General features: G+C 50.1%; 1 protein-coding gene across 1 annotated transcript in view; it reads left to right on the forward strand.

Annotated features, from left to right (window-relative positions):
• SPATA5 (spermatogenesis associated 5) overlaps nucleotides 1–20014 on the forward strand; it is a 494680-nt gene that overhangs the window by 36493 nt on the left and 438173 nt on the right. Inside the window, exon 8 of the mRNA XM_029587990.1 lies at nucleotides 3798–4053. Within this exon, the coding sequence (XP_029443850.1) occupies nucleotides 3798–4053 (256 nt within the window). The remainder of the gene's footprint in view (nucleotides 1–3797; nucleotides 4054–20014) is intronic.

Here is a 20014-nt window from a genome sequence, read left to right on the forward strand (position 1 = left end):
GAGTTTGTGGACATGCCCTGGAGGGTTAGGGGCAGGTGTGTCATGCAGTGCGAGTGCTCTAGACGGGAGTTTGTGGACGTGCCCAGGAGGGTTAGGGGCAGGTGTGTCATGCAGTGCGAGTGCTCTAGACGGGAGTTTGTGGACGTGCCCTGGAGGGTTAGGGGCAGGGTGTGTCATGCAGTGCGAGTGTTCTAGATGGGAGTTTGTGGACATGCCCTGGAGGGTTAGGGGCAGGTGTGTCATGCAGTGCGAGTGTTCTAGATGGGAGTTTGTGGACGTGCCCTGGAGGGTTAGGGGCAGGGTGTGCCATGCAGTGCGAGTGCTCTAGACGGGAGTTTGTGGACATGCCCTGGAGGGTTAGGGGCAGGTGTGTCATGCAGTGCGAGTGCTCTAGACGGGAGTTTGTGGACATGCCCTGGAGGGTTAGGGGCAGGTGTGTCATGCAGTGCGAGTGCTCTAGACGGGAGTTTGTGGACGTGCCCTGGAGGGTTAGGGGCAGGGTGTGCCATGCAGTGCGAGTGCTCTAGATGGGAGTTTGTGGACATGCCCTGGAGGGTTAGGGGCAGGTGTGTCATGCAGTGCGAGTGCTCTAGACGGGAGTTTGTGGACGTGCCCTGGAGGGTTAGGGGCAGGGTGTGTCATGCAGTGCGAGCGCTCTAGATGGGAGTTTGTGGACGTGCCCTGGAGAGTTAGGGGGCAGTGTGTCATGCAGTGCGAGTGCTCTAGACGGGAGTTTGTGGACGTGCCCTGGAGAGTTAGGGGGCAGGTGTATCATGCAGTGCGAGCGCTTTAGACGGGAGTTTGTGGACGTGCCCTGGAGGGTTAGGGGCAGGGTGTGTCATGCAGTGCGAGTGCTCTAGACGGGAGTTTGTGGACGTGCCCTGGAGGGTTAGGGGCAGGGTGTATCATGCAGTGCGAGCGCTTTAGACGGGAGTTTGTGGACGTGCCCTGGAGGGTTAGGGGCACGGTGTGCCATGCAGTGCGAGTGCTCTAGACGGGAGTTTGTGGACGTGCCCTGGAGGGTTAGGGGCAGGTGTATCATGCAGTGCGAGTGCTCTAGACGGGAGTTTGTGGACGTGCCCTGGAGGGTTAGGGGCAGGGTGTGCCATGCAGTGCGAGTGCTCTAGACGGGAGTTTGTGGACGTGCCCTGGAGGGTTAGGGGCAGGTGTGTCATGCAGTGCGAGTGCTCTAGACGGGAGTTTGTGGACATGCCCTGGAGGGTTAGGGGCAGGTGTGTCATGCAGTGCGAGTGTTCTAGATGGGAGTTTGTGGACGTGCCCTGGAGGGTTAGGGGCAGGGTGTGCCATGCAGTGCGAGTGCTCTAGACGGGAGTTTGTGGACATGCCCTGGAGGGTTAGGGGCAGGTGTGTCATGCAGTGCGAGTGCTCTAGACGGGAGTTTGTGGACATGCCCTGGAGGGTTAGGGGCAGGTGTGTCATGCAGTGCGAGTGCTCTAGACGGGAGTTTGTGGACGTGCCCTGGAGGGTTAGGGGCAGGGTGTGTCATGCAGTGCGAGTGTTCTAGATGGGAATTTGTGGACATGCCCTGGAGGGTTAGGGGCAGGTGTGTCATGCAGTGCGAGTGCTCTAGACGGGAGTTTGTGGACGTGCCCTGGAGGGTTAGGGGCAGGTGTGTCATGCAGTGCGAGCGCTCTAGATGGGAGTTTGTGGACGTGCCCTGGAGGGTTAGGGGCAGGGTGTGTCATGCAGTGCGAGCGCTCTAGACGGGAGTTTGTGGACGTGCCCTGGAGGGTTAGGGGCAGGGTGTGCCATGCAGTGCGAGCGCTCTAGACGGGAGTTTGTGGACGTGCCCTGGAGGGTTAGGGGCAGGGTGTGCCATGCAGTGCGAGCGCTCTAGACGGGAGTTTGTGGACGTGCCCTGGAGGGTTAGGGGCAGGGTGTGCCATGCAGTGCGAGCGCTCTAGACGGGAGTTTGTGGACGTGCCCTGGAGGGTTAGGGGCAGGGTGTGCCATGCAGTGCGAGCGCTCTAGACGGGAGTTTGTGGACGTGCCCTGGAGGGTTAGGGGCAGGGTGTGCCATGCAGTGCGAGCGCTCTAGACGGGAGTTTGTGGACGTGCCCTGGAGGGTTAGGGGCAGGGTGTGCCATGCAGTGCGAGCGCTCTAGACGGGAGTTTGTGGACGTGCCCTGGAGGGTTAGGGGCAGGGTGTGTCATGCAGTGCGAGCGCTCTAGACGGGAGTTTGTGGACGTGCCCTGGAGGGTTAGGGGCAGGGTGTGCCATGCAGTGCGAGCGCTCTAGACGGGAGTTTGTGGACGTGCCCTGGAGGGTTAGGGGCAGGGTGTGCCATGCAGTGCGAGCGCTCTAGACGGGAGTTTGTGGACGTGCCCTGGAGGGTTAGGGGCAGGGTGTGTCATGCAGTGCGAGCGCTCTAGATGGGAGTTTGTGGACGTGCCCTGGAGGGTTAGGGGCAGGGTGTGCCATGCAGTGCGAGTGCTCTAGATGGGAGTTTGTGGACGTGCCCTGGAGGGTTAGGGGCAGGGTGTGCCATGCAGTGCGAGTGCTCTAGACGGGAGTTTGTGGACGTGCCCTGGAGGGTTAGGGGCAGGGTGTGCCATGCAGTGCGAGTGCTCTAGACGGGAGTTTGTGGACGTGCCCTGGAGGGTTAGGGGCAGGGTGTGCCATGCAGTGCGAGTGCTCTAGATGGGAGTTTGTGGACGTGCCCTGGAGGGTTAGGGGCAAGGGTGTGCCATGCAGTGCGAGCGCTCTAGATGGGAGTTTGTGGACGTGCCCTGGAGGGTTAGGGGCAAGGGTGTGCCATGCAGTGCGAGCGCTCTAGACGGGAGTTTGTGGACGTGCCCTGGAGGGTTAGGGGCAGGGTGTGCCATGCAGTGCGAGCGCTCTAGACGGGAGTTTGTGGACGTGCCCTGGAGGGTTAGGGGCAGGGTGTGCCATGCAGTGCGAGCGCTCTAGACGGGAGTTTGTGGACGTGCCCTGGAGGGTTAGGGGCAGGGTGTGCCATGCAGTGCGAGCGCTCTAGACGGGAGTTTGTGGACGTGCCCTGGAGGGTTAGGGGCAGGGTGTGCCATGCAGTGCCAGTGCTCTAGATGGGAGTTTGTGGACGTGCCCTGGAGGGTTAGGGGCAGGGTGTGCCATGCAGTGCGAGCGCTCTAGACGGGAGTTTGTGGACGTGCCCTGGAGGGTTAGGGGCAGGGTGTGCCATGCAGTGCGAGCGCTCTAGACGGGAGTTTGTGGACGTGCCCTGGAGAGTTAGGGGCAGGGTGTGCCATGCAGTGCGAGCGCTCTAGACGGGAGTTTGTGGACGTGCCCTGGAGGGTTAGGGGCAGGGTGTGCCATGCAGTGCGAGTGCTCTAGACGGGAGTTTGTGGACGTGCCCTGGAGGGTTAGGGGCAGGGTGTGCCATGCAGTGCGAGTGCTCTAGACGGGAGTTTGTGGACGTGCCCTGGAGGGTTAGGGGGCAGGGTGTGCCATGCAGTGCGAGTGCTCTAGACGGGAGTTTGTGGACGTGCCCTGGAGGGTTAGGGGCAGGGTGTGCCATGCAGTGCGAGTGCTCTAGACGGGAGTTTGTGGACGTGCCCTGGAGGGTTAGGGGCAGGGTGTGCCATGCAGTGCGAGTGCTCTAGACGGGAGTTTGTGGATGTGCAGAAATCTCGCATTTGTCCAGGAAGAAGGAGCTATTTGTGCAAATTCTGACTTCAGTTCTTTCCAATTTTCAGCGGCCAGCGCCTTGCACCCCTTTTAACTTTTAAAGACTGTCGATCGCTGGTTTCTGGGATATATCCGACGTGCTCTCTGTTTGTCTTGTGTTTGCTACCAGGAGGGGAGCGAGGGGCATCTCTTGGTGCTCGGTGCTACTAACCGCCCCCAAGCCCTAGACGCCGCCCTGCGCCGGCCTGGCCGCTTTGATAAGGAGATAGAAATCGGGGTTCCCAATGCCCAGGGCCGCCTGGACGTCCTACAGAAGCTGCTGAGGAGGGCGCCTCACTCCCTGGCGTTGGCAGAGCTGGTGCGGCTGGCGGATGCTGCCCACGGCTACGTGGGGGCGGACCTGACGGCGCTGTGCAAGGAAGCAGGTGAGGCTAAGGCTTTCTGTCTGGCACTGGAAGTACGACTGTCATGTTGCAAGCTGACTCTGCTGCAGCTGCCAGGGCGTTTCTGGCCTAGCCTGGGGGGATCTTTCCGCAGGTGCTGCAGGATTATTGTGAGCAGTACCTGCTAAGAGACCACAGCAACAGGCAGAACCTGGAGGCATGGAGGGGGGGGGGTCAGCTGTGAAGGGTTAAAATACAAAGATTCCCATTGTAGCAGCTGCCTGCCTGCAAAATGTGCCTTGTTCCAAACAGAAGTCCCAACCCCGGGCTCTGTCTTGGCTAGTCTTTATTGCATTGGTTGTATCCTTTCATAAGACGCTTTTTATGGCTGGCGCTGTAAAAGTGAGAGCCTCGGTTTAACTCGTATGCCTTCCCTGTGGTTTCTGGCTTATGTCTGTTTTACTACGTAGATATATGTTTTTGGCCACTTGGATACTGCAGAGAGGAAACAAGAGTATGAATCACGGGATGTGTTCTTTCAGCAGCTGGTTTTAGCCCATAGAAAAAACTTCATTTTCACTTGGCAGCTGTTGTCTGGCGCCACATATTACAGAAGGATTACATGCTGAGCCTTGTAATAATTTAATTTGCTATCATTACTGTTGTGCCAAACATCTGGCCACCTAGGCCTCTGACTAGCCAGCCAGACAGACCTGGCGAGTGAGCACCAGCGTTTCCTGCAGAACTTCCAGTAATGTATGTACATAAGATTTGCCATACTGGGTCCTGTGTCCAACAGTGGCCAATCCAGGTCACAAGTAGTACTTGGCAGGATCCCAAGGGGTAGAGAGATTCCATGCTGCTTATCCCCAGGGATAAGAAGTGGATTTCCCCAAGTCCTTCTTAATAATGGTTAATGGACTTTTCCTGCAGGAACATATCAAAACCTTTTCTAAACACAGCTACACTAATAGCTTTCACCATATCCTCTGGCAAAGAATTCCAGAGCTTAATTATGTGTTGAGTAAAAAAATATTTCCTAGCGTGTAGCCAGATGGACTCAGGACCAATTGGTTATGTGCTCCCCTGCTATAACAGATGGAGGCAGTCAGGTTTCAAAGCCGAAGTCACCCTAGATACACCCCTGTAGTGTTCTCAGCCCTCCACTTTCTCTCCGTCTCCTAGCAGATGTAGACGTGCTTTCCCTAGCGGGATCGCCGTACTCTTTAGATGAAGACATTCTACTTTTAAAATTGGAGAAAGATCAAGCCCCGCTCTCCTGCAGTGATACCTAATGGTCCCTCCCTCAGTTGAGAATTCCTGAGGCGATTTCCGAGATCCCTCAGAGGTTGCCTTGGTCCGGTAGCCGGTTCCTGCGTGGACTTTGCTGCTGAAGCAGCTGAAAGGTAGGGGGTGCAGGAAGCCAAGCGCGGCAGTGACGGCCAAAGCCCTCTCCCCCGGCAGCTGGTAAGAGAGAGAAGAGGATTCCTTCTGATTCAGAGATGTTGGAGGGGTTTTGGTAAGACGTCCTCCGGTCTCCTTGCTTGGTGCACCGTACCGACATCGTTCCCGATCCTGTTGGGTAAGGGGAAGTGGGCTTCCAAGCAGGTTGAGCTGCCCCCAGTGGGCTAGGCACCGCTTTAGGCTCAGTAGGCACACTGCGTGGTGGGCTGCGGTGGCGCCATCTTGCGCGCGTTTTTGTACGTCTTCTATTGCCCACCATAGATCGTCGATATGCGAGGTGCGTGCTGGCTCTGCACACGTGCTGTGTGTGTAATGTTACGTGCATACGTGTGTGCATATGTATGCGCACATCTCTCTAGGCGCTGTGGCCCGCATATGCGCCCAAAATCTATGTGCACGAAATTTTAAGCGCGAGCCGGCTGAAAACGCAGTTACTGTCTCTAATGGCTCCAGCAGCAAAGAAACATAAGCGCCATTCTCTCTGTGCTGCCTGTCATATTAGGGCTGCACAGTCTGACCTTGATTCTTACTTATGTCAGCACTGAGAGGAGGCCCGGGGAGAGTTGGCCTCCCCAGACTCTACTAAGCCCAGATCCTCCCACTCTGAAGATGGGTCAGCCACAGCCTTAATCGGAAGAACCCTGGAGCTGAGTAACCCTGGGACTGGGTCTTCCATGGGAGAGGGAAATCCAGTGGCGGCTAGGCATGGACCCGGCGGCCTTCTCTTGGGTGGAATTTGTTTTAAGGCCTTCAAGCCTTCGTACAGGCGCAGTCTGTTTCTCTTGCCCCTGTCCGGACGGAACCCCAGCTGGTAGGACCTCCCTCTTCCAGCCCCATCGGCAGGCCTCGACACATACCTCGTCTCGCCAAGGGTATCCCTGGCGCAGACCTGGACAGCATGGACGAAGAAGAGGATGCAGACTCCTTGGAAGATGGGGAAATCCCACCAGGTTTGGAACCACGTCGGACCATGTCACGTTTTTTTCCATAGCGATGAATTACTGGCCCTGCTCTCCCAGACCCTAAAGACACTGGGAGTTCCTGGGGCAGGCTGTGACTGAAAACGGTGTTCCTGGTGGTGATATGCTCGGCTTGTTGCACCTCTGAACTACAGGCATTGTCGCGTCAGGAACCATTCCTCCGGATGACTCCAGGAGCGTTACAACTTTGTACCTTTCCATCCTTTTTACCCAAGGTAGTCTTAGAGTTTTATTTAAATCCGTCCATTTTGTTGCCATCTCTAGATAGGCGCAAGGACACGGAAGATTACCGCCTCCACCATTTAAACGTCAGTAGGCTTTTCATGCGGTATCTGGAAGTTTCAGAACCGGTGCGCAAGACAGGACCGCTTGTTCTTCATGGTGGAAGTAGGCAGGGCAAACCAGCTTCGCGAGCTACCACGGCTCGCTGGATCAAGGAGGTGGTCATGAGAGCTTATATAGAGGCAGGAAAGCCTTTACACTTCAGGTTAAAGCTCATTCCACTAGGGCCCAGGTGGTCTCATGGGTGGAAGCTTAGACTGCTGTCTCCCGTCGATATCTGCCGGGCGGTGACATGCTCTTCCTTGCACACCTTCTCCAGGTTCTATCACCTGGACGTTCAGGCCTGAGAGGACGCAGCCTTTGCAAGGGTGGTATTAACAGAACTGCAGGCAGCCTCCTGCCCTGATCAGGAGTAGCTTTTGTACAACCAGGTGTAGCAGGAAAGGATCCTGTAGCAAGGACCTGCTCTTCAGGTGATGCATTGTCCTTTCGCACTGAGGATATTTCCCCAGGGCCTACTGCCCAGGAGGGAAGGGTTAGGTTGGCCGTCATAGTTGGTGATTCGATTATTAGGAATGTAGATAGCTGGGTGGCTGGTGGGCGTGAGGATTGCCTGGTAACTTGCCTACCTGGTGCGAAGGTGGCGGACCTCACGCATCACCTAGATAGGATTTTAGACAGTGCTGGGGAGGAGCCAGCTGTCGTGGTACACGTGGGCACCAACGACATAGGAAAATGTGGGAGGGAGGTTCTGGAAGCCAAATTTAGGCTCTTAGGTAGAAAGCTTAAATCCAGAACCTCCAGGGTAGCATTCTCTGAAATGCTCCCTGTTCCACGCGCAGGTCTCCAGAGGCAGGCAGAGCTCCGGAGTCTCAATGCGTGGATGAGACGATGGTGCAAGGAAGAGGGATTCAGTTTTGTTAGGAACTGGGGAACCTTTTGGGGAAGGGGGAGTCTCTTCCGAAGGGATGGGCTCCATCATAACCAGGGTGGAACCAGACTGCTGGCGCTAACCTTTAAAAAGGAGATAGAGCAGCTTTTAAACTAGAACAAAGGGGAAAGCCGACAGTCGCTCAGCAGCGCATGGTTCGGAGAGATGTATCTTTAAAGGATACTAATGATGCATTAGAATTAGGGCATCCCGACACTGAGGTTCCAATAATTAGAAAAGTAGTCCAAGTGCCTGTAACTAAAAACTCACCTGAGCTAAAAAATTCTAACTTATCCCTATCAATTAAAAAGCAGAATGAAAATACAAACAAAAAACAAACTGTGAAATGTTTGTATGCTAATGCCAGAAGTCTAAGAAGTAAGATGGGAGAATTAGAATGTATAGCAGTGAATGACGACATAGACTTAATTGGCATCTCAGAGACATGGTGGAAAGAGGATAACCAATGGGACAGTGCTATACCGGGGTACAAATTATATCGCAATGACAGAGAGGAGCACTCGGGAGGAGGTGTGGTGCTTTATGTCGGGGATGGCATATAGTCCAACAGGATAAACATCCTGCATGAGACTAAATACAAAATTGAATCTTTATGGGTAGAAATCCCTTGTGTGTCGGGGAAGACTACAGTGATAGGGGTATACTACCATCCACCTGGTCAAGATGGTGAGATGGACAGTGAAATGCTAAGAGAAATTAGGGAAGCTAACCAAATTGGTAGTGCAGTAAGAATGGGAGACTTCAATTACCCCAATATAGACTGGGTAAATGTATCATCGGGTCACGCTAGAGAGATAACGTTCCTGGATGGAATAAATGATAGCTTTATGGAGCAATTGGTTCAGGAACCGACGAGAGAGGGAGCAATTTTAGATCTAATTCTCAGTGGAGCACAGGACTTGGTGAGAGAGGTAACGGTGGTGGGGCCGCTTGGCAATAGTGATCATAATATGATCAAATTTGAATTAATGACTGGAAGAGGAACAGTGTGCAAATCCAAGGCTCTCGTGCTAAACTTTCAAAAGGGAAACTTTGATAAAATGAGAAAAATTGTTAGAAAAAAACTGAAAGCAGCAGCTACAAAAGTAAAAAATGTCCAAGAGGCGTGGTTATTGTTAAAAAATACCATTCTAGAAGCACAGTCCAGATGTATTCCACACATTAAGAAAGGTGGAAAGAAAGCAAAACAATTACCAGCATGATTAAAAGGGGAGGTGAAAGAAGCTATTTTAGCCAAAAGATCTTCATTAAAAAATTGGAAGAAGGATCCAACTGAAGAAAATAGGATAAAGCATAAACATTGGCAAGTTAAATGTAAGACATTGATAAGACAGGCTAAGAGAGAATTTGAAAAGAAGTTGGCTGTAGAGGCAAAAACTCACAGTAAAAACTTTTTAAAATATATCCGAAGCAGAAAGCCTGTGAGGGAGTCAGTTGGACCGTTAGATGATCGAGGGGTTAAAGGGGCACTTAGAGAAGATAAGGCCATTGCGGAAAGATTAAATGATTTCTTTGCTTCGGTGTTTACTGAAGAGGATGTTGGGGAGGTACCCGTAATGGAGAAGGTTTTCATGGGTAATGATTCAGATGGACTGAATCAAATCACTGTGAACCTAGAAGATGTGGTAGGCCTGATTGACAAACTGAAGAGTAGTAAATCACCTGGACCGGATGGTATACACCCCAGAGTTCTGAAGGAACTAAAAAATGAAATTTCAGACCTATTAGTAAAAATTTGTAACTTATCATTAAAATCATCCATTGTACCTGAAGACTGGAGGATAGCAAATGTAACCCCAGTATTTAAAAAGGGCTCCAGGGGCGATTCGGGAAACTACAGACCGGTTAGCCTGACTTCAGTGCCAGGAAAAATAGTGGAAAGTGTTCTAAACATCAAAATCACAGAACATATAGAAAGACATGGTTTAATGGAACAAAGTCAGCATGGCTTTACCCAGGGCAAGTCTTGCCTCACAAATCTGCTTCACTTTTTTGAAGGAGTTAAGAAACATGTGGATAAAGGTGAACCAGTAGATATAGTATACTTGGATTTTCAGAAGGCGTTTGACAAAGTTCCTCATGAGAGGCTTCTAGGAAAAGTAAAAAGTCATGGGATAGGTGGCGATGTCCTTTCGTGGATTGCAAACTGGCTAAAAGACAGGAAACAGAGAGTAGGATTAAATGGGCAATTTTCTCAGTGGAAGGGAGTGGACAGTGGAGTGCCTCAGGGATCTGTATTGGGACCCTTACTGTTCAATATATTTATAAATGATCTGGAAAGAAATACGACGAGTGAGATAATCAAATTTGCAGATGATACAAAATTGTTCAGAGTAGTTAAATCACAAGCAGATTGTGATAAATTGCAGGAAGACCTTGTGAGACTGGAAAATTGGGCATCCAAATGGCAGATGAAATTTAATGTGGATAAGTGCAAGGTGATGCATATAGGGAAAAATAACCCATGCTATAATTACACAATGTTGGGTTCCATATTAGGTGCTACAACCCAAGAAAGAGATCTAGGTGTCATAGTGGATAACACATTGAAATCGTCGGCTCAGTGTGCTGCGACAGTCAAAAAAGCAAACAGAATGTTAGGAATTATTAGAAAGGGAATGGTAAATAAAACGGAAAATGTCATAATGCCTCTGTATCGCTCCATGGTGAGACCGCACCTTGAATACTGTGTACAATTCTGGTCGCCGCATCTCAAAAAAGATATAATTGCGATGGAGAAGGTACAGAGAAGGGCAAGCAAAATGATAAAGGGAATGGAACAGCTCCCCTATGAGGAAAGACTAAAGAGGTTAGGACTTTTCAGCTTGGAGAAGAGACGACTGAGGGGGGGATGTGATAGAGGTGTTTAAAATCATGAGAGGTCTAGAACGGGTAGATGTGAATCGGTTATTTACTCTTTCGGATAGTAGAAAGACTAGGGGGCACTCCATGAAGTTAGCATGGGGCACATTTAAAACTAATCGGAGAAAGTTCTTTTTTACTCAACGCACAATTAAACTCTGGAATTTGTTGCCAGAGGTTGTGGTTAGTGCAGTTAGTACAGCTGTGTTTAAAAAAGGATTGGATAAGTTCTTGGAGGAGAAGTCACTGCTATTATTAGCAATGGTAACATGGAATAGACTTAGTTTTTGGGAACTTGCCAGGTTCTTATGGCCTGGATTGGCCACTGTTGGAAACAGGATGCTGGGCTTGATGGACCCTTGGTCTGACCCAGCATGGCATATTCTTATGTAAAGGTAATCTGCATAGAGCAATAAGTAACCTAAGAATTAAAAAAAAACAAAAAATAGAAAAAAAAAGCTTGGGTCTTTTTCTATCAACATTTACTATGTTACTATGATACAGCTGAAGTATAGATCTTCATCAGAGCTCTATGCAGGAGTCACACTGCTACACATAAAGCATAAAGCATGAAAGCAGCACAGATAGCTGAAGAGCAGATCTTCATCAGAGCTCTATGCAGGAGTCACACTGATACACATAAAGCATGAATACGGCATAGACAGCTGAAGAGCAGATCTTTATCAGAGCTCTATACAGGAGTCACACTGATTCACATAAAGCATGAATACAGCACAGAAAGCTGCAGAGCAGATCTTCAGCAGAGCCCCAAGCAGGTATCACACTGCTACATGTAAAGCATGAATACAGCACAGACAGCTGAAGAGCAGATTTTCATCAGAGCCCCATGCAGGTGTTGCACTGATACATGTAAAGCATGAATACAGCACAGACAGCTGAAGAGCAGAGCTTGGTTGCTTTTCTTCTCTTCTGCCAGTAAGTGCAGTGGCGTAGAGGAGCGACACAGCGTAAGTCCCGGATCTGTTACTGATGATCTTAGTATGCTTGGCCTTCATTTCTCCCCTTCTTCTCTCTACTCCAGCACATTAAGGAGAGTAGGCTTGGACTCTCTCCTGGTTATATCCCTATGGTTAAGGAAAGAGCTGTGGAGGAATAAATGTGGTTTCTTTTGCTAAAGGAATGCAGCTTTCGCTCCTCTGACTGTTGCTCACAGAGCGGCTCTGGTGGGAGCAGTACCTCTGTCTGCCACAAGAGGTCACTGCAGGTCTTGCTTGCTTCTGTGTTTTGGAGGGAATGGGGAGAAGACGAGAGCCCTGCAGGAGATTTTGCATTTCTTTCTGTTAGATTTCATCCCTTGCTTTGTGGCTTTTACAGTTTCTCGAGTTAAATTCAGTATTAGAGGGGGTGACTGTTGTACAGTGAAGGGCTTGAAGGCTTTGCAACGACACCCTGATGAGTGTTGGAGTTCAGGGAGGCCGTGGACACGCAGCCAGGACCCCGAGTGGGAATAAAGCTTGAGATCAAGTGCAGAAAGCGGGGGGACTTGCTGGACCTTGCTGTGCTTAACTCACCGTTCAGTGAACGGGGGAGGAGGAAGGCAGTTTCAGTTCATTTGAATGTTTACATTTAGAGATCTACTATCTTTATGCACCCCTAGATGGCTTTTAAATTTGAATAATAGCAAAAACAAAACAACCCCCCACACACAGTGTGTGATGGCTCCCTGATCAGAGCTGAATGGGAAAGAATAAAGTCAGCACTCGGTCAGGAAGGAGAAAAGTTTATCCAGACACAAAGGGGCTGATGTGATAAGTGCGGTAGAGCTGCTGCGGGTCTGTGCGTCTGATTTCACGTGAGTTTTCCCGCGCTGATATTAACTTGTGTATGAGATAACGTGGTTAGCGCAGAAAAACACGCACACACATCCGCTCAGAAAGCACGAGCTCATGCTAATGTCATGCAAAGGAGGCAATTAACTATTCATGGGCAATGCGGAAAGCCGTGCTGGCATTGGTGTGGGGGTTTTGTAAGCAGATCTTTTAGCACCTGGGGTAGGGCAGGAGTTGAGTGTAAACGCCTGTTTGGAGGTCGAACGGCAGACGAGAAGTCGGAGAGGGAACAGGCCTGTCAGAAATGCTGATACTTTTGTAGCCCCTTGCGAATCTCTGCTGTATTTCCCCCGCCCACCGGCATCCACCATTATAGCTCCCACGCAGTCAATGATGGATCATGAAAGGGTTAAACATTGCTTTACCCACCTTCAGTCCCACTCCCGGACCACCAACTTACTACTCCCTCAAAGGCTTTAAACCACGAATCAATCACGGTTCACCCCAGTAATGCGGGTTTATGCGCGGTTTATTGCATAGGGCCTTCAGCACGCATATTTGTATCTCATTTGCATGCCATCTCATTACATCCTGTGGAGGCACCTGCTTTTGCCAAGTGCGCTAAAATTAAAATTACGCACAGGCATCTAGTGCCAATTTCACCATGGGTCCTATTACATCGGTCCCCTTGTGAGACCCCCAGTGATGAAGAGGAGAGAGATGTGTGCATGGTGATGGGGAGAGGGCTATGTCCTGCTATGCCAAACCAGCATTAAATCCCAGAACTCAGGTGACAAATGCAAACTTGCAGATACTGCAGCAGGAAAACAGAACAAACTATACTGCGACACCCCTGTTCTGACCTCAGCCCTCCAATATTCTCTTCAAAAGCCACTGTGGACATACTAGTGAAAAAACTTGATTAAAAATGATTAAAAATGGATAACCGTAACTGTACTCAACCAATCATAAACACTGAACCCCAGTAAGAATATAGGAGCCCTGATCTAGGGACTGGGTGAAGGCTTACCCGTAATCTCTTGGATTCCATATCCACCCCATGGGCGAATCCTTGGCACCGTTCTTGGGCAGCCGTGGGCGGGAAAATGAAATTATCAGGTAAGTAATTTCTCCATTTCCTAGCGTGTAGCCAGATGGACTCAGAACCGATGGGATGTAGAAAAGCTATTCTCGATTGGGGCAGGAGGCTGCTTGTGGTCCGGTCAACACCACCCTTGCAAAGGCTGCATCCTCTCAGGCCTGCTCGTCCAGGTGATAAAACCAGGAGAAGGTGTGCAAGGAAGAACACATCGCTGTTCGGCAGATGTTGACAGGAGACAACAGTCTAGCTTCCGCCCATGAGATTACCTGAGCTCTAGTGGAATGAGCTTTAACCTACGAAGGTAATGGCTTTCCTGCCTCCACATAGGCTCCCATGACCACCTCCTTAATCCAGCGAGCTATGATATCCCGCGAGGCTGGTTCGCCCCACTTCCTTCCACTGTGAAGGACATAACTGCGGTCCATCTTTCGGACCGGTTCTGAAACTTCCAGGTACCACACCAAAAGCCTACTGACATTCAAATGATGGAGAAGGCGGTATTCTTCTGTGTTCTTGTGCTTATCTAGGGATGGCAATAAAATGGACTGATTCAAATGAAACTCCGAGACTATTTTGGGCAAGAAAGGTGGGAATAGTACATGACATGTAATGCCCCTGGAGTCACCCGGCGGAACAGCTCCCGGCACGACGACGCCTGCAGTTCCGAGATGTGACGTTTGAAGCATATAGCCACCAGGAACACCATCTTCAAGGTCAATAAGCGCAAGGAAAGACTCCACAGCGGGCGAAATGAAGGACCTGCCAAGAATTCCAGTATTAAATTGAGATTCCACAAGGGGGCTGGTAACCGTAAGGGAGGTCGAAGGTGCTTCACTCCCTTCAGAAAATGGACCACGTTAGGGTGGGCCGAAAGGGGGGCCCCATTCACCTTACCCTTGGAAACAGGAGAGAGCTGCTATTTGTACCTTCAAGGAGTTAAGGGCCAAACCTTTATTCAAACTGTCCTGCAAAAATTCCAAATATCCTCCAGACCCACACGTACGCTAGGGACATGGAGAACATCCGAGTGCAGACTATGGTGACAATTACCACAGCCAAATATCCTTGTTTCATTAGGCGAGCCCTCTCAAGGGCCAGACCGTAAGACAGAATTGAGTTGGATCCTTGTGAAGGACAGGTCCCTGCTGTAACAGGTCCCTGAGTGGTGGGAGGCACAGGGGATTCCCCACCAGGAGCCTTTGCATGTCCACATACCACGGATACCTGGGCCAATCCGGAGATACCCGTAGGATCAGTTCCCTGAGGCAGTCGATTCTGCGAATGACCCTGAGACTCTCTTCCAGAGGCTTTGCCCGAATCAGCTAATCGTCCAATCTTGTACCAGGATCCCTTCTTTTCTTAACGCTGCCGCCACAACCACCATGATCTTGGAGAAGGATCTGGGGGCAGTGGCTAAGCCAAAGGGTAACGACTGAAACTGATAATATCAACCCCCCCTCCCACCCTTCTCTTTCCTCCCTCCAATCAACCCTGATACCTAAATTATTTTATCAACAAGTCATAATGTATATATGTTACTCCCCCTTCCATAAAATCCACAAGACTCATCTCCACCACCAATAGGGCCCTCTCTCTCGCAGGCCCTTCCCTTTGGAACTCCATGCCTCTTGACCTACGTACCGAAACCTCCACATCCACCTTCAAAAAGAAACTCAAAACCTGGCTCTTCCTCCAAGCATACCCCCAATCAGCATCATCTCCTACTAACACCATAACCCGACCCCCACCTCTCACCAACACCCCCCATCAGGACCTACACCCGACACCCACCCCCTCCAAGGAACTACAAACCTAAAAAAACCAAAACTTTGTATATAACCTGTGTACATACTAATTGTTCCTCGAACCCCTGTACATATCCTTTCCTTATGTTTCCATTTACACCCTTCCCCCTCCCCCTCCTCTGTCTCGTCTACCCCTACCCTTCCCTCCCCTACTTAATTATCTCGTTAATTGCCATGTTACTGCATTTATGTTACAAACTGTTCCTTGTAAAGGCTTTGCCTATATATTCTTGGTTATAAGTTATCTGTAAACCGGCACGATGTGCAAACGGTTGTCGGTATATAAAATAAAATAAATAAATAAAATAAAAATAATTTTATTTTTCCATGTATTTCTGTTACAAATGTTACCATGTTATAATGTAAAATAGGGCAGAACTCGCCCTATTCTCTCAGTTACCTGGAAACCGATGTGATATCTCGATTGAATGTCGGTATATAAAAGAAATAAATACATAAAATAAAATTAAATAAATAAACCCAGCACCGCAAAGCGTAGGAAACGTTTGCGTTCCTGCCGGATTGGAATATATGTAGGTAGGCCTTGGATAGATCCAGGGAGGTTAGGAACTCTCCCGGTTGTATGGCCATTATCACAGAGCGTAAGGTTTCCATGCAAAAATGAGTTACTTGCAAGTGACAGCTGAGGCTCTTGAGGTCCAGGATGGAGCAAAAGGATCCTTCCTCCTTGGGTACGACAAAATAAATGGAAAAACACCCCATATTTTCCTGGGGCGTAACAACTGGGATTACCGCCCTCATCCTGAGGAGTCTTAGAAGTGTAATCTCCACTGGGAGTGGCAAGGAGACATCGTGACTACGTCCCGAGGAGTGCTGTGGAATTCCAGTGCATATCATTCTCGAATGACTTCCAGAATCTCGACCCACCATTGGTCAAAGAGAGACAGGTGACCCCTTATCTCCTCGTCAAGAAGGTGGGTCAATAAAATTTCATTGTGGGTTTCGGGATGAGATTGAACCCAAACCTTCCCCTTTCCTGGGCTGTTGGGAATGATAGGACTGGGACCTCCCAAGGGGTAGAGACCTCTGAAATGTCGAATTTCTGTAGGGGCTGGAAACCCCTGGAACAACCCCTCCTGGGCAAGGGGTGCTTTGGCTGCTTCCTCTTATCTTCCGGTAACCAGGGAACTGGAGACACGTCCCATTTACCGGCCAACTTTTCCGACTCGCTCCCGAATAGGAGTGATCCTTTAAAGGGCATCTTTGTAAGATTAGCTTTGGAGGTTGCGAGAGCTGACCAGTTCTGCAGCCATAGCTATCGTCTGGCCGCCACCACTGAGGCCACTCCTCTGGCTGAAATATGGGCTAAATCATAAGAACTTGCCATGCTGGGTCAGACCAAGGGTCCATCAAGCCCAGCATCCTGTTTCCAACAGAGGCCAAACCAGGCCACAAGAACCTGGCAATTACCCAAACACTAAGAAGATCCCATGCTACTGATGTGTCTGCTAAAAAGACAGCAGCGGGCTCCATAACTGCTCTGGAATTCACCCCGGAGTCATTGATCTCCAGAGAGAGACGCAGACACAAACGAGCCTCCACAGTGCAACAAGGTCATTGCTACAGCGTCAAAGGCTTGTTTAAGGACTTGGTCTATCATGCGCATCTTTTAAGGCCACTCCTCTTTCCACTGGGATAGTTGGTTTAGAGATGGCACAGACCAGTGCATCCACTTTAGGAAAATGCAAACGTTCCCTTATCGCTGGGTCCGGAGCTTCCATCTCTCAGCCCCCTTTAAAACGTGCTTCTGGGGCATCCCATTCCAGATTAATTAACTGATGGCATCCATCACTGGAAAGTAGTAGGAGGCCTTCAGCAGGGAAATCAGAATGGGATTCTTCTTTGGTTCTGTCGTAGAGGCCACCCTAGGGACTCCCAGCATCTTCAGGGTCTGGGAAACCAGGTCCGGCAATTCATCTTTATGGAAAAACCGTAACATGGTCCGATATGGTTCTTACCCGGGGGGAATTTCCCCCATCTTCCAAGGAATCTGTATCCTCCTCTTCATCTGTGCCAGCCGGGTCCCTGCCAGGGATACTCTTGGTAAGGCGAGGCATACCTCGGGGCCTGCCGGTAGGAACGGGAGAGGGAGGGGCCACCGGCTGAGGTTCCGTCCGGACTGGGGCAAGAGAGGCAGTAGACTGTGCCTGCACGAAGGCTTTTTTGTAGTCCCTGAAAAAAACTAGGCAGCCGGGTCCATGCCTAATCCACGAGGTACTGGGGTGGGACCTGTTGAATTTCCCTCTCCCATGGATGAACCCATCAAGGGGTTACTAAGATCCAGCGTACTTCCAGTTAAGGCAGTGGCCAGCCCATCATCTGAATGGGAGGAGCCTGGCTTAGCAAAGTCAGAGGAGGTCAATTCCCCTTGGGCTTCCTCGCAGCACCGACATAAGCTGGAGTCCAGGTCAGACTGAGATGCCCTAATATGGCAAGCGCTGCAGAGAGCAAGAAGCTTAGTTTTCTTGGTTGGCGGTGCCATTTAACTGTGCATCTTATTGGCTCGTGCTTACAATTTATGCGCACAGATTTTGAGTGCCTAGGTGGGAGGTGGCGGGGCGCACGCTCAGCCCATGCGCTCGGGTTTTCCTGTGTTCTGCGCTTAGTAAGTTGTACCATGTATGACGTTATGGGCACAGTGTGCGTACCGACGTTCTGTGGAGGGCAATATGGCACGCACAGAAACGCGTAAGATGGCGCCGCGGCCTACCATACGGTGTGTCAACCAAGCCTAAAGCGAGGCCTAGCCCACCGGGGGAGGGGGGGCACTCAACCCACTCGGAAGCCCACTTCCCCTTACCCCAATGGAATCGGGAACGACATCGATACAGCGCGCCGAGCAAAGAGACCGGAGGTAATCTTACTGAAACCCCTCCAAACATCTCTGAATTGGGTGGTAAATCATCTTTTTTTTTTTTTTTACACTTACCGGCTGAGTACAGAGATCACTGCCGCACTCTGCTTCCTGCATCCACTGCCTTTCAGCTGCTTAAACAGCAAAGTCCATGCAGGGAATTGGCTACCTGACCAAGGCAACCTCTGAGGGATCTCGGAAATCACCGCAGGAATTCTCAACCGGGGAGGGACCTTTAGGTATCACCGCAGGAGAGCGGGGCTCAATTTTACTTCAATTTAGAAAGTAGAATTTCTCCTATAGGGATAGGTACATCCACCATCTGCTGGAGATGGAGAATACTGGAGGGCAGAGGTCACTACAGGGGTGTATATAGGTTGACGTCAGCTTTGAAATTTGACTCCATCTCCATCTGCTGGCAGGGGAGCATAACTCATTGGTCCTGAGTCCATCTGTCTACACTAAGGAAAACAAAATTATCAGGTAAGTAATTTCTCCATTACTCTTTTATATAATACAAGGACTAGGGAGCACTCCATGAAGTTAGCAAGTAGCACATTTAAAACTAATCAGACAAAATTGTTTTTCGCTCAACACACAATAAGCTCTGGAATTCATTGCCAGAGGATGTGGTAAAGGCAGCTAATGTAACTGGGTTTGAAAAAGGTTTGGAAAGTTCTTGGAGGAGAAGTCCATAAACAGTTATTAACCAGATAAACTTGGGAAAAGCCACTACTTATCCCTGTGCATTTTGCAGCAAGGGGGATCTATTTACTGTTTGGAATCCTGCCAGGGACTTGTGACCTGGCTTGGCCACTGTTGGAAACAGGATGCTGGGCTTGATGGACCCTCGGTCTGACCCAGTATGGCAAGTCTTATTTTCTTATGTACTTTGGCTACACATGTCCAGATTATCATGCCAGTAAAATTACCTGAATTTGAATAGAATCGGAAATACTTTTTCTGAGCTTGCCCATGTGCATTACTGCAATCTGGGCTGCTCTATTGGAACCGGATCCTCTCTGTGAATCCAGCCGCCTCCACACATGCGAAAATCAGTCTGGCTGTGGGCATCCTACTCACCAGAGCACTTTGTTTCTATTCTGAGTTGGGATTGGAGAATTTGTTTTTCTGGTTTAATGAAGTAATGTATTAGCTCTAATTCTCTTTCTGGATATGAGGCAGTTTTTGAGCTAATAATTTACAAGAGGCACCTCATGTTGTAGTGTCCTTTGTTGGGTGTGGCTTAGATCTGTATACAGTGAGAGGGCAATGTTCAGCCGTTGGGTGGCTTGGCTAGTTAACCGGATAACCAGCTGGGTCGCTGAATATGCTTGACTATTTTAAAGTTAGCCGGTTATGTATTAACCGCTAACTTTAGGACCGCCCTACAACCTGACCAGTGTTAGCTGCATAAGTTAACCGGCTAAGATGGGAGTTAGCCGATTAACTTATGTAGCTAACTCCACTCCTCCCTAGAAAGCTGCCTGCTTGCCCCCATAATGCTCCTGGGTAAGCCATGTACATAGAAACATAGAAATGATGGCAGAAAAAGACCAATCGGCCCATCCAATCTGCCCAGGAAGCTCCCACACTTATTTTCCCATACTTATCTGTTTCACCAACCACCAACTTCAGGGCCCTTGTTGGTAACTGTTTGATTCGAGTTTCCTGCCCTCCCCTGTCATTGATGCAGAGAGTAACGTTGGAGTTACATCAAAGGTGAGCATAAGGCTTAATGGTGAAGGGTAGTAACTGACGCATCAAGCAAGTTACCCCGATGCTTGTTTACCCAGACTGCACAGATCAATGCCTTGTTGGATGTCTCTTTGCCGCAGACCACCAGCGAAAGCAGGTCCCGGAGCAGAAAGCAGGTCCTCGGAGCAGATAG

Source organism: Rhinatrema bivittatum, chromosome 1, assembly GCF_901001135.1.
Source record: "Rhinatrema bivittatum chromosome 1, aRhiBiv1.1, whole genome shotgun sequence".
Taxonomy (NCBI): domain Eukaryota; kingdom Metazoa; phylum Chordata; class Amphibia; order Gymnophiona; family Rhinatrematidae; genus Rhinatrema; species Rhinatrema bivittatum.